General features: G+C 40.6%; 1 protein-coding gene across 4 annotated transcripts in view; it reads right to left on the reverse strand.

Moving 5' to 3' along the window:
- igf2bp2a (insulin-like growth factor 2 mRNA binding protein 2a) overlaps positions 1 to 15427 on the reverse strand; it is a 56511-nt gene that overhangs the window by 1834 nt on the left and 39250 nt on the right. For 3 of the 4 annotated variants that reach the window (XM_005723350.1, XM_005723354.1, XM_005723355.1), the window contains 11 exons: positions 14969 to 15032; positions 13846 to 14136; positions 11559 to 11693; positions 7136 to 7258; positions 4801 to 4936; positions 2857 to 2994; positions 2213 to 2281; positions 1369 to 1491; positions 925 to 999; positions 643 to 774; positions 287 to 400 (listed from right to left, as the gene is read on the reverse strand). In XM_005723350.1, coding sequence (XP_005723407.1) covers positions 287 to 400; positions 643 to 774; positions 925 to 999; positions 1369 to 1491; positions 2213 to 2281; positions 2857 to 2994; positions 4801 to 4936; positions 7136 to 7258; positions 11559 to 11693; positions 13846 to 14136; positions 14969 to 15032 — 1400 coding nt within the window. The remainder of the gene's footprint in view (positions 1 to 286; positions 401 to 642; positions 775 to 924; positions 1000 to 1368; positions 1492 to 2212; positions 2282 to 2856; positions 2995 to 4800; positions 4937 to 7135; positions 7259 to 11558; positions 11694 to 13845; positions 14137 to 14968; positions 15033 to 15427) is intronic. The other variant, XM_005723351.1, reaches the window with a different exon arrangement.

The raw sequence follows: 15427 nt of genomic DNA on the forward strand, positions 1-15427 counted from the left end.
GGGGGGCGCTCACACTAAAATAATCTAGATGGTTTTAGCACTGCAGACCAGAAGAGAATACACATAAACATAGGGGAAGCATGTTGCGGCTGAACAAAGAGCCATTAGACAGAATACACCAGGTTTTATGATCATATAAAAATGTGGACATTACACCGCGTTTTATTGTTTTATGCGATTTAACAATGCCTTTTGTACGCTGTGGCTGCAGCTATTCTTTTGATACCTGTGCAGCAGCAGAACTAATTAGCCAAATAATGAGTATCGCTGGTTTAATTTTGGGTACCTGGCTGGCGAAGAAATGCCCACTGATTTTCACAAAGACCTCGTCGTTCTCATCAGGAGTTTGGTCCCGCGGTACGATGACCTCCGCGCTCGTAAGGTTCTGCAACTCGTTTACCTGAAACACCAACACAGACTCCCGTTATCACAGCCTCACTTTGACTTTTACCTCCAACCTCTAAATTGTGTTTAACTGAAACACCCCTTGAAGCCAATAAGTAATTGCAGTAAACACCAGTACGTGAGACTCTCACAGATAAAAGTTTTATCATGTAAACATAACTAGCTCATTTAAATAAAAAGTTGGAGCAAGGCATTGTTGTTGCTGCAGTTTAAAGGACAATTCAAGCGCATGCTTACCGTCTTACCACCTTTACCGATGACCCTGCCAGCTGCACTTGAGGGAACCTTTATGTGCGTCTCCAGTTTGACCTCCTCCTTCGCAGAGAAGAAGTTTTCCTCTTTCAGCTTTCCAAATATCCGACCTTGGGCCTGGAATACAGAGGAGGGAATGAGGCAAGGAGAGACTGGGGAAAATGGGGACAAACAATGATCCACTGCTGTTATGAAAACTATTTATGAAGTTAATCCCCCCTCAAAAATTATTTAACACAAAGATTCATGCACATATGCAGGTTTTACCTTAAACTGAGCTTCTGGTGTTCCAGTAATGATGACCATCCTCTCAGTAACCTCTGGACTCTCAGCCGGAGCGATCTGACACGCACAGAAAGACGCAAATCAGATTTCTAGCTTCTGAACAAATTCATGCAGTATGAGATCATGTAAAGCTTGTGGCCAATAAAATCATGAGAAGAAAATCCCACAAATATATTGAATGCAACTGAAGAATCCAACAAAATGAATTGTCTCTGATTGCATTATCTGAAATGTTTCTCTTTCAACATTTTGAAATATGGAAATTGCTCCACCCCAAATCCATGAAATGCTGCTGGGTGAATGATGAGTTGAGGTTTATTTATATAAAAAAAAAAAAAGAAGACACTCGCTCATTAGATTAGCGACACTCCATCCTCCTCTTTCCCCTTTCTTACTGAGCACACTGTTGACAGGCAACAAACGCACCTTGATGGAAGCTCCGGCAAAGTGGGCAAGTTGTTTGATGTGCTGACCCTTCTTGCCGATCAGGGCCCCGACTGCCTGAGTTGGAATAAAGAGGTAGACAACCTCCTGTTCTGGAGCCTGTTGCTGAAAAAGGACCACACAGAAAAGAAAACATTTAAAGTACTTTTATTAAACTTTACTATTTATTTGACTGTGAAAGAAAAGAAAATGATTCAAATTGTCGCAAAAACGGTTTTGAACACACTTGACAGATACTTGAAGAACGGCCGAAAAAGCTGACACCACATGCAAGGGAGGCTAAATTAAGCCCTCTTTGGGTAAACATCGCCCTCTGGCCACGTCTGAATGGAATATTTCCTATTAGGGGTGATGCCTGCCCTGTGTTTTTGTTTTTCTTAGCATGGTAACACTCATGTAGTTGAGGTTTATAAAGTGAATTTTTACGAGCCACGGGATAACTCTGGGCTAAAAAGTCCCCTTCCAGGAATATTTGTGGTGTTCTGGTGACTGGGTGATGGTAAACAGGAATCCAGACTCTCTGTCCTACACAGACGCTGACTGAGGCGTTCTAACAGTCTGCTATTTACAAATCCACCTCATTTAGATCTGCCTTTATCTGTTTTACAGCAGGGTTCATGGTTTTACCTCCCATGCATAGAAGCTATTTGCAGAATCCACACAACCAGAAGAAACGTAAATCCTAAAGGGCTCTCTTTTCCAAAACATGGATTTCACCTGTTTTTGATTATTAAAGCAATCATCTATTAGGACAAACAAAAAACAAAACAAAACAAAGGATTCAGAGAGGAAACACTGACTGTAGTGCAGATTTGAGGGAACATACTGAGTGCTGGTGGGGGATGGCACTTGCTGGAGGAACCCCATACAGGCCACTGAGATGTGAAGAGTGACTCTGAAAGTGAAGTGACAAGCATGCCTATCAGATGGCATGTTAACACACATGTTAAAAGGCACAGGCACGAACACAAGTCAAGCTCTTTCTTCGGGGGGAATTTCAGGGTAGAAACTCGCAGTGAATCACACACTGAGTGTCTTGACTACGAAGCACGCACATGCATTCTCACGCACTGTCTCACGCCGCTTTGGCTCGCGCTCGTCAGGCAATGAGTGGAGACTTTGTTTTACTGACAGACTGACTCATCTCTGGAGAAGATGGGGGAATTCTGGTTGCTTCAAACTGTGTACAAAATCATGCAGGAAGACCTGAGTCAACACTGTAGTGTATTTTAAAAATGCACTTCAGAGGAGCCTGGTTTACCAAGTGTTGGAGATAAATTGCTTTATCAAGTCAATCTTTATCATGCACTTGATGTGGGTAAACCAGCAAAGGCAAAGTCATGCTCAAAGAAGCATTTTCAAAAATAACTTTTTCTTCCCTTTTATGGCCATGCGCTCAGGTAGTCTGTGGGAAAAGGGGAGGGGGAACCAAAAAACCCTTCCCCCCCAAAGAAAACAGAGGATACTCACTAAGAATGGGTTGTACCCTGCTGGCGCCACAGCAGGCACAGCGCTACGTGGTCCAGCAGCAGGGGGAAGCACCGGCAGACCCGAGGAGAAGATGCCCAGAGCGTTCAGGTTCAAGCCCGGGATCAAGTTGGCCTGTTGCTGAGCGGACAAAAAAAGAAGTGGCAGTGGCAGAGTTTTCAAAAGTTATCACAACAGAAGACAATTGCTTGGCGTTTAATTAATGCGATTTTTTTTTTAAAGAAGCTGATCGGATTTTAACTTTCATTTAATATCCAAAGCATGCAAAACAAAAAGAAAAAACACTGCAGTGATCTTGGAAAAAACACAAGTTGAAGAAAGATGAAGAAAACATACCAAACACAAATGACTTGTCCAATTAAGCACATTTTAAACTTTTTTCTTAAAGTTAATAATGCAAGCAATAAACAACAATTTTTCAAGTATTTTTTAATATAACAATAATAACAACTCTGAGCCTTTTATTTAATCTGATACATTAAAGTTGGTCACAAGCACAAAAAATATTTTCTGTTCTCACATCACTTCAAAGAACACCACATTTCTGCTGACAAATAAGGATGCAGAGCTGGAGGAAGTATTCAACAATAGTTATGATGACTGAGGAAATGTCTGAATAATTTATCAATGAAAAATATGTCCTACACGTTATTAATTATTACCATAATAATGACATACTCTGCAAAATCCTCTTCATTTATTGATAATTAAAATACTGTTTAGCTGCATGTCTCGTTGTGTCAACTGCCCACAGGGTTTTAAAGAAAAAGCGAAGGAATAAATCTTCCTCTAGGGGTTTAGAAAAATCTTCTACTGCATGAGCTACATTACAATAAAAAACCACTAAACTCTAAAAAATGCTTGTTGCAAGCTTAAAATTGGTCTGTTTTCTTAACTCCTTAAAAAGATCATGCTCCTGTGGTACATGGTTTTTACAAGAGAGATGTTGTAAAAGCATAACCAAAAAAACAAACAAAAAACAACAACAACAAAAAACAAACAAACCCCAAAACAAACAACAACAGAAAGAAAAATCTTCCCCCAAAGGCAAGTCAGCTATTCTGGTTTCATGGCCATGACAAGACAGGACTGCCTCCTTTCACTTCCTTTATCCCAGAACACTCTCTGTAATATCCAGACTGTCACGCTAGATGGCCCTAAATGCTTACTGTAGAGCTGACACTCAACCTGACAGGTGCCAGAACTGCTCGTAACATCCAGAACAACATGACAGCACGCTGCGTTATGATTATTTCTGAACAAATATTGAGACTGTCACTGTGAAGGGAAAAACTAATCAACTAATGCGCTAAAGGGAAAGAAACCAACGAATTCCGTGTTACTACACGAGTCACATCCTGAGGAGCATCGTCATCGTTAATACAGTCACTTTATCAGCATTCATCTCTTTGCAGTACAACAGAGAACATGCAGAGTGTGCCATCATGGCTATCGCTCTTCCTCAGAGGATGACCTCTCAGGCTGCACCGCTGGTGATGTCATTGGGGCAGTGTGAAAGAGGAGCTGGGCGAGAGGGCGGCCTGCACATATCAGGTGGATGCTGGGAAAAGCAGTGTGTTACAGCAGTAACACAGACACATACACAGCAGGGAACTAAGTGTGAGTCAGAAGCTCCATGAAAGAGGCAGACACACACACACACACACACACACACACACACAGACACGGAGCGCTCAAACACTCGACTCACTGATGAGCTGTCCAGCGATCGTTTACTGTTATCCATTTACCAAGCTGGTATTACTAATGCTGGCGCTAACATGCGCTGAATGGGAAGGCAATATTATCCCGCCGTATATCATCGCTTCTCTCTGTTGTTCACCTGTCAGTCTGCGTGAGTCAACATACTAGCACATACTAACACAAACAATCAGGAGGCCTGCAAACGGTACCCTCAAGACTTACATTTATAGCAGCAATATCATTCTCGTAGGCTTCCCTCAGCTTCTTCATGATTTCCATCTCAGCTTTACAACACGCATCTACACTGCCCTTCACCGTGATGGTCCTCTCAGGGTTGTAAATAGTTAAGTCTTGTAACCTGAAAGGAAAATCACACACACACAGAAATGATTACTGTATAGACGTGCAGAGGATTCTCAAAACAGATTTAAAAGAATAATGATATATTTAGGTTCTGACTAAGTTTCCACAGGCTGGATACTACATTTCCCATAATGCAACTCAGCTGTGTCTTTCAACATGCTGCATTCACGTCATACAGGATGGATGGCAGTGAAGAGAAGCTTGCAGCGTTGTTAATAATAACTTGGCCGAGTGAGAGTTAAACTGCACTGACAGTAAAACAGAATATCAATTAAATTTAGGTTTAACGCTGAACGACATATATTGGCTGACATGTTTTGTTTGTTTTTAGATTCTTGTTTATTACTAATATAACTCAGTCAAGAATATGGGAGCTTTAAAAAAGCAGTGTTGGCTTAGACTATGATTCACATGTCAAAAAAAAAGACAGATACGATGATTTGTAGTCATGTTCCAACTATGCTCTGGGTTTAAAACATAGCATCTGATACATTTTCACTTCACCAGATTCTAAAAGAGACATTTTTGGAAATGCTGTCAACAAAAACAAAAGAGGTCTGCATTTCAGACTGGACGTTTTTTTAAACCACAAGAGACATCACACTTTGTTTCCTGATTGGGTCTTGTTGGTCACACGGTGGGCCGTCAGACTCATCACGCACCTACCAGTCACATGACCCTTTCACAGAAGACAACAGCTTATACCACCGGACAACATGCATGGATAATGCTATGTTAGCACCTGATTTAAATCAAATCCTGCATTTTACATTACGTGAACAGTGTAATGTGACATACTGTTCACATTTCAGGCTATTGAAAAAGTCTATGTCCCTTTAAACTACTACTGCTTAATTCATGTTACTCCTTTAATTCTCTGTATTCTGGCCACACATTCCCTGAAACCTAGCGCCATGTGGCAGCAACTCCGACCTCAACTAGTGCGACAGGTCTGTTTGGTTGCAACACAAAGATAATATGTCAGCGAAACAAAACAAAACAAAACAGGTAAAGCAAACGTTAGTGACCTGCCAGTGTGCTCACATGCCATTTTTTCTTGTTCCACAGCTTTGACAGAAGTGCACACACTGTCTGTTCTGAAGTCTTTTCATTTCCCTCCCTTTCAGTAATCGACTGTTGTTTAAGATATATTAGCTTAACGCCTGACATGATCAGCTCAGGTTTCACTCGCGATGGCGGAGCACTGCAGACACATCAGCACATGAGCATAAATGCAAACAACTACGTCGCCCACTACAGCAGAGGCTCCGCAGGGATCCAACGCAATGCTATAAATTAAGCTCAGCGAGTCAAGTGGATTAGCAGCAGAGGGACTTACATATACAAATGGAAGCCAAAAGAAGCAACAGCGTGATTGATGTTTTTCTTCTATTTGTGCAACAGCCAGATAATGACTTAATTTGTACATTTCAATGTTAACCTGAGGAATATGAAAGGAAAAAATTCTTATGTCTATGGTTACCTGTTATCTTGAAAGCTGCTGGCAAATTTTTGAAATTCAAGGTGTCTGATACTCAGCTGAACCGGCACCAATGAGATAATACTACTCTAAAAAGTCTGTTACATGAATCAAAGACGCAAAGCCCCATAGACCAGTTATCCTGGACATTACACAAATGTTAACACCTCGGGGCCTTTGAAGCTCAAACTCTCTGCACTCTTTTGGTGAACACAGTTGACACTGCAAAAAGACTTAACAGAACCATCAATTCTGAATCTACTATTTGAGCTTCTCAAAAGGGCTCTAGCCCGCTCTTCCTCCACCTCGACGTCTCTTTCTCAAGGCTCATTACATTCTCAAAGCTCGCAGACACAGAGCAATTCATTAGCAATAAATGAAAGAAGGTTGGGGAGCACAGTCCGTTAAATGGGGTGCAATCACTACCTCTCTAATATCATGTTCTGAAAAGAAAAAGCTGTAATCGAATCGCCACGTTACTTCTCTAACAACTCTGTTAAGTGTAACCACATGCCGAAGGGTTAAGGAGCACAGACGAAGGAGGTTACAGTGAAAAGGGCTTGAAATCACTGTCTGTTATTTGTGATTTGGTTAAATCAGCGACAGTAAAAATCTTTGATCTCACTCAAAACATAAATCCACTGAGGAGAATTGCAAATATGAGAGGTTACACATGTGTAAGAGCACCATAAGCAAGTTAAAAGCTGGACTTACGAGGAGATGGTTATCTTGGTCCCTGTCTCCTCCTCGATCTTCTTCAGGTTGCGACCCTCTTTGCCAATCAGCCGACCCACAAGGCTGTTGTGGGCAAGGATTTTCAGAGGGATGTCCTCCGTCCTACACAGAGACACACACACACACGTGTAAGGTGATATAGTAAAAGGTAGGTGCTACAGAGTATCACCTATGAGCTATGATATGGTGTCATGCAGAATGCAGAAAGGTTAATGCTGACATACCTCTGTTACAAAGTGTATTGTTCTATGAAAAACAAACCTGTGCTGATGTTAATTTTACTATTCAAAAACTGCATTTCACAGACAACTCCAGGCTCCATCCCCTCGAGCTAGCAGCACCTCGCAATTTGTGTGTGTGAATGTGTGAGAAAGAATGAAAAGTCACTTTAAAGGGCTTTGTAAAACTTAGATATTGTTAAATGGTGCAAAATCAGTGCAGACCATTTCCTTGAAACTGAATATTCTCTCCTGGACCTTTGTGTTTCGCCAAAATTGAATGTGACAAACTGTTTATTGCCAATGCCACATGATAACCTACCACTTTCCAAGAATTTTTTCTCTGGTATGAATCAAGCAAATTGGCAGTGATTATAGGTAAACAATGTAAAAGGCTGTTTAAGCCACTTACTTTCCACTAATTGAGTCTGATTTATTACCAAACCAACATAATGACTAATAAATATAAAGAATAAGTTAGAATAAAGAATACCATTTCAAATAATTATCCTTCCTATCAAAGTTGAGAAATTAATGCATATAAGTCCACTGTTTGGCCCTGAATAATATATCACAGCACATTTATCTAGAAGCCAAAGCAGTGATCTTGCTCTCCGGCTGCTGAGTTTAGTCAATTTAAAAAAATATATTCAGGAGGAAAACAGATTGTGTAAGCTTTGCAATTAGAGTGAAACGGAAAGCGAGTCCCAGTTTCTTTAACACACCACAAATTAGGATGATTTGACAAAATTAATTTTCCATGACTTTAAAATATTCTGAAGTACAGACAGGTATAAAAAAGATTGCTTGTATGATTTTGACATTCAAGTCCCTAACTAGAGAAGGAAGAGGCTCAATAAATTAACTACTGATGATTCATGTATGATAGTATCTGCTTTCAGTGTACTGTACCTAAACTGTACATGGTGCAGTTATTACTTATTGAAACAGAACGACTATCATTACTGTATGATTCATATTCCTCTCCATTGTGTGCCCACGACCCGCTATAGCCATTTTGGCCGGCTGGGTGAAATTGGGATTTGATTCCCCACACGACCACCACCCGCATCTACCTATGTAACGTAATGATAACAGCAAATATTTTTCCATTGCTACTGGGCTACCTGCTACCATACATTAGTAGTCACTTTAATGATTAAACAAGCCTTGTTATATAATGACACTATCATAAATACAAATAATAATACAAAAGCACACCATGCTGCAGTATTGTTTCGCCCGTTTGTGCTATTGGTTGTAAAATTAAAACTAGATGTTTTCACAAGATATCCTAGGTGCATAACCACAGCAAAAACAGATCCTTCTAGCCTGTTATGGTGGATTGCCAGTCGGCCTGGTGGTGTCATGATATATCATGAAGAAATTAAACTGTGTAGATATAAATTATATTACATTTTAGTCAAATATAAATGATACAGTGCTTTTGTCAAGTGTTATAGCTGCATAAATACTAAAAACAAGTCATTGTAGCTATTTGCTGCCTGGTTGCTAGGCAACATATTGCCATCATAATAGCTGATACATTAGATATTATTAAATATTAGATAGGCTCATGAAGGTTCTTATCTAATACCTAAGATGTACCTCTTTGCCAGGTTTGGTTGCTCAACCCCTATAAGGTAGGAGGAGAGAAACTATTTTACACTAACAGAAACATTTCCATGAACTGTGGCAGACTTCATAACTCCACCTGAGGACAACCAATGTGTAACAAATCATTTAATTAAACCTCTGTGTGTGGAACAGGTCACCTGTCTGAGATGCAGAAAGGTACAGATTGCAAATGACTGTCCTGTCTGGAATGATTAATAGTTATGAAGATTATTAATGCTATTGTGCTACATTTAGAAATGGACAACTCTCCTGCTTTGGGTAAAAAAAGAAAAAGAAATAATAATAAAAAGAAATAAGGACATAAAATAGGGATGTTGTAGGAAACGCCCTTATGCTCCAACTATTTAAACTTAGAGGAAACACTCCTGCAAACGTGCACAAGCAACAAGCACACTAACCTAAGAAACCTCCTGGGGTGTGGTGTTTAGCAGCCAGATGCTGGAGGTTTCTTTTGTGCTAGATGAAAGATTTCATGATAGTGATGGTGGTGTGTGTGTGTGTGTGTGTGTGTGTATACTGTTCAATTTTGAAAGGGTGAGATTAGTATGGGGTGAGCTGTAGGTCAAGTAAAGGGAGATGGCATTGGTGTAGGTTAAGAGGCCAAGTTTAGTGGTTTGGGTTTCACTAAGTGAAACTACAGGGTACGGTGTAATTGAGGTGTGGCACTGGGTGGTGTTACTTCACAGAGGCGTGGGGACAGAGGCGTGGAGGTTATTGTTACGTGTGACAGCAGGATTTCTGACTTTACTGGTTGCATAATACTTTGACAGGCACTTTCAGTTAAAGAGACAACATTCATATTTAATAGGGACAGAAAAAAATACATACTATTTAAAGGTATGCTGATGTATACGGAATTCACAGTGTACACATTTACTTTAACGTTTATCACTTTCAGTACATGAGTACAGTAAGTGTGAAACTACAGCTAGCAACCATGTCGCGTGAAAACAGAACAGAGGGAAAACGCTCCACTGACACTGTCAAGAAAAAAAAACCTCAACTCCCCATCTTACTATTTAGAATGCAAAACATTATACAGAGATTATTTTCTATAAATCTAAGCCCATCTGTGTGCAAGCAAAATTTCATTTTTATAACTTGTAAAAATGAGTACGGTGGTCTCTGCAAGTACTCTGGCTTCCTTTCACAGTCCTAAGGCATGCATGTTAAGCTAACTGGTAATCTTAAACTGGTTGTAGGTATGACTGTATGAGTTGTTGTATGTCTCTGCATTATGGCCCATTTATGCTTGACCCATAGGTTGCTTTCCCCACCAATGTGACACAATCACAGAGCTGTATCCATCTATACTCGCCATCACCGCACTTTTGTCTATTTGCAAACTTCTTCAGCACTGTTATAGAACTCTCCCTCTCAGAGTTCTGTGCTATCTGGGAATCCCTGCGCTCCAGCACAGATGTGTCATTTAAATGTCTGCACAGGCACCTTGAGTTCGGCCATTTTGAGGACACCTGTGCCAGCAACGGAAAACGTGCAAGGTTTCAAAAGTTGGAAGGCTGAAATGACACCAACCACACAGGTTGGTGCCTATGATGTCATCATTTGTAATCCGGCACTCTTTGCTTGGGTGAGAATGAGGAATATAAATAGGTTCTTAGGTATGTGGCACGCCCAATGTGCCCTGCCCCTTTTCCTGGGATAACAACAATAGGGTCCAGCCCCAAACAATGGAAGAAAATGGGTGGATGGATAACTTGTAACTGTAGTGAAAACCTTGTGATTGTGCTGAAATATGAAAATACTGCAGCATAAAAGTTAAAATCATTTGAATGTTTTGGGGGTGGTAACACTTTTTATAACTCCTTCTATAAGTTTTGAGTTTTACAGGTGCTGGTGGGCAGCTTTATTTCTTTGGACAAAGAAGACTTTCACTTCCTTCCAATATCAAAGTATTTTTGTAACTGCATTAAACACATCAAAATGTAGAGAATGGCTAAAATATATATTCTGAACTAGTTTTCAAAGCTGTTCACACAGATCTTTAAGCATTGCTCAAACAGCCAAGGACATAATCAAAAAACAAAACAGTCACACAAACACATTTAAGCGCAGTTTTTACTATGTATCATCTCAGGGAAATTGATTTGTTTTTTAAAAAATAAATTCAAATACTGTTACACCAGAGAGCAGTCACCCCTGAAAAACAGCACACTTGCAAATAAATGCAGACAAACATGAGTATTATGTGTTAAAGGTTGACGCTCAAACAGAGCAGAAGCTCCGAAAGTTCAAAAGGTGCAGCTTCTCATTAAAGTTGTCAGCCCCAATTAGGCATGTTGACCTTGTTTCTTAAATGTTAAGCTGTGATCACGTGTTAGCCTATGTGAGAGTGTCACTGTGTTTACTGTGTCAGTGGTCCAACCGAGAGAATGCACAGTGAGATTAAAAGGTGCGCAGGCAGGTAAAAGGATAAGATTATAGCCCTGCAGACATTATGGTTAATCGCCCTGTGAGGTTGTAAACATGCTCCACAGGAGCACATGTGAGCATGTTTATATAAAAGAATAGTTGGGCAGACTCACGTCTTGGTCTCGTTGGCCTCCTTCTGCATGATGTCCAGGATCATGCGACAGGCGGCGGAGCAGCCCTCGGGTGTTGAGTGGATGGTGATGGGTTTTTCAGCTGCACCTGCATTTTCCTTCCGATGAATGTCTACCCTGATAGAAAGAGAGACAGACATATATTGGCATTGTAGTAGGTAGGGCAGGGCAATATGGCCAAAAATATTTATCACGATATATATTTGAAAATTTGCGATAACGATATAACTGACGCCAGAAAAAATACTTTACAACTCCACAACTTTATTAGTGCAAAAAAAAAAAAAAAAAAAAGACCATCAATGTTTTTTCACTTAAACAAGCAGCTGTTTTTTTAATGCAAATTCCTTGCTGACAGTTTCACCAAAAGGCATTTCCAGTGGAAATGGGCTGACATATCCTGAGCATAACCATGTATAACATCCACAAAACTTAAAAAGAGGTTACACACACACACACACAATATGGTAATATTATGTTGAAGCACAGTACGTATCACTCCGTGAGGCTCTTGACTACAATCCATCAAGCGGTGCGGCTTCGTAGCTTATCAAAGTCTGACAGATTTTCGAGCGCCGTGTACCACATAAAATCGGTTCGAGGTGAGTAAGCACAACCAGAATTCATACATAAGACGCACCGGATTATAACTGTCGATTTTTCAGAAAATCAAAAAGATTTTAAGAGCGACTTATTTTCCGAAAAACACGATAATAACAACGGCCCGCTTGCCTGCTCTACCAAAAATTGTGCTTTGGTGTGTATCTGACCGACAAAAACCAAACCATTTCCACACCACTGAAGTGGCACCATTTTTACAAACCAAATCTGGTTAATCTGTCATTCAACGCTTTCGCCCTTCTTATTGACTATGTGCACGTTAGCATATGCTACTTCCGGTGCGGACAACTCCTGTGGGGAGCTTTGTTTCCGGTGTCCTATTCACGCCTGGTTTACAGTCCAAAACAAGTTAAGCAAATGAATGAATCACGCGGCGATTTACATTTCTATAGATGTCTTGGGCATTTACCCAATATATCTGTAAATGATGTTCATCGACTTGTCAATATTTTTCCCCCGCGCCTCAGAGCAAAAGAGCAAAGGGATTCAAATGTTATATTTCCCAGCGGTCCCTCGTTTATCGCGGGTGTTATGTTCTAAAAATAACCAGCGATAGGTGAAATCAAGTAGCCAATTTTACTTTTTGACGGTGCAAAACGTTTTGTGGACGTACTGCACTTCAGAGTCACACTGCTAGAGATCGATGCAGTGATTCTGTACTGTACAGGAGAGACGTCACGGAGGAGAGACGTCACGGAGGAGATCGTCTGCAGCGATCAGGACGCAGGACACAATGTGACGTAAAAAAAAAGCATGCAAACTTGCACTAAAAAATCCATGAAACAGCGAGGTGAAAGGTGAACCGCGTTATAGCGAGGGACCGCTGTAATTTTGAAGGTAAGTCACAACATACCCTTCGTAAATACTAATGTATAGAAACCGTTACCAGCAATCATTCATTTTTTGTGTGGCTTTTTTCACGGTTTGTTAACATGCTGTGTAGGTGTGTACTGGACTAGCTAATATCGACATAACGGGGGAAACATCTGGTTTGACTATTCTTCACCTGTAGTTTGAATGCTGAACATTTGCCTGTTTAAATCATAAGACCAGTCATTATACAGAGATACTTCTGAATGTGGACGATGTGTCTTCTGCATGCAGTGATGCAGTTCTGCTTCTGTTGAGTGATGTAAACAACTGATCGATCTAAACGCTTTAAACGTCAAAATTGATCATTCGATTTTTTATGACACAACAGCGGTGAGTGTTCCCACCTTCTGCTCTTTGTAACTTAACGCAATCTTTCCGTTTTCGAGTTTTGGACATGATTTTGGAGTATATCTTCGCAGTAGCAATTGACCGCAAAGTAAAGCTACCGGTCTCAAACCAGGAAGTTAGCATTTTCTCGTGCACATAGTCAATTCTCCGTCACTGACATGCTTTTTCCACCATGTGCGTATGAAAACAAAGGCACTGCGCATGTGCGTTTTACCCATTTCTATCGTGATATTTCATTTTATTATCATTGCCTAACATTATACCGGTGTTACTGTGAACGGTATGATATGGCCCAGCCCTACATTATGAAGAAGATGATGAAGAAGAAGAAGCAGCAGCAGCAGAGGTACATGCTGCTGCTGCTACATGCTAACCCAAAAAATAAAAGAAAGGTTAAACTCCAGCAGGGTGAGGTGCTGTTGCTTACTTTGACTGCGTCTGTTTGGTGACATCCTTGATGGTGTTGCCTTCCTTGCCGATGATGGCTCCCACAAACTGAGTAGGCACGAGCATGCGCAGTGGGAAGTCGTGTTGTCTGGGGCGTGGAGATCCGTAGCCTCCTGATGGCCCGGGCTGAGAGGAGCCCTGGTCCCGGGAAGTTCGACCCCCACGACGCGTGCGGGGAGCCTGGACAGGTGGAGCAGCATCCGTGTCCATGATATATGACACCTTGAAGGAGTAGTCGTCGAACTGGTGTCCTGTCAACTTCTCGATGGCTCTGGGTGGTAGTAGGAATGTAGAAGCAGAAGTATCAGGAAGAGAGAGGGGAAATAAATGAACAGATGCACTAACACAAGAATATCAGAATACAGGTTCTCTGACAGTTTGACTGATTAATTTCATAAGCCTCTGATATACTTGCTTGTAAACACATGTTTGTTACACATGATGACTACCTCAGCCGAGCAAAAGTCACCAAAGCGGCAAATTACACCTGACATCTGATTATTGGTGGACAAACATTAAATATAATTTGATTTCATGCATCATTCACTGCGCTTTTTCATGGGAAATGCAAAAAAATTAAAATGCAAGATCACACAGCAAGCTTCTCAACTCTAGCTCACCACACACCCACCGGCAGTGACCTGGTGAGCTTACATCACATTATTTTCCTTCAAAAAAAATTTTTCCCCTCATAAACACACCAACACAATGCTTTGAAACACATCTACTCTGTTTTCACAAGGCTAAAAAAGTTGGGAAAATGTGACCTAGGTGTTCGATGGACAGCTAATGGAGAGAACAAACATGTTTGCCTTCTACCTTTTAATCCTGTCTTTTTCTACAGTATAGTAACCTCCTCCAAGCTTACATGTGTTTGTGTAAAAAGAAAAATCAGTTCACAAGGAGTTTGTTACTGTGTGGGCCACAGATGAACCAACCCTGCTCTAACCTTTATGGATACACATTTGAAACCGCCTGGTACAAAGAAAAATATACGAACAGCAGGACCAATACTCCTTGTATTGCAGCTTCTTGTCTGTGCAAGTATATCATGAGTTTTGCTCTACTTTCATGCATCAGTGTCACTATTATGTGCTGCTTACACTTTAGCTTCCTCCTTGGTTGCGTATGTAACATTCACCACTGCTGTTTCTGTATCAGTGTTCACTGCAAAACAAGACAGAAAGAGAAGGACATGAAAAAAAAAAAAAACACACCCAAAAGATGACACACAGTAAACAGAGATTCGGTCACATGCACATAGCAGTTCTTTGTTGTTCCCGTAGGTGAGTCAGAGACGCATTCAGGTTCCTGTGGTGACCCAGAGTAGGGCTGCTCGATTATGGCAAAAATGATAATCACGATTATTTTCACTGAAATTGAGATCACGATTATTTGACGATATTTATTTAACCCTACCATAGAACCAAGTCGGCCAGAGCTTATATATATATTTTTTATTTTATTTTTTTACATGTTGTAGTGCCATTTGTGGGAGCATTTCAAGCTGCTATACATCAATACAACTGTTATAGCCTTAATACATACATATTATATGTATG

This window comes from Pundamilia nyererei, unplaced genomic scaffold (assembly GCF_000239375.1).
Source record: "Pundamilia nyererei isolate P.nyererei 1_Seehausen unplaced genomic scaffold, PunNye1.0 scaffold00009, whole genome shotgun sequence".
Classification (NCBI taxonomy): domain Eukaryota; kingdom Metazoa; phylum Chordata; class Actinopteri; order Cichliformes; family Cichlidae; genus Pundamilia; species Pundamilia nyererei.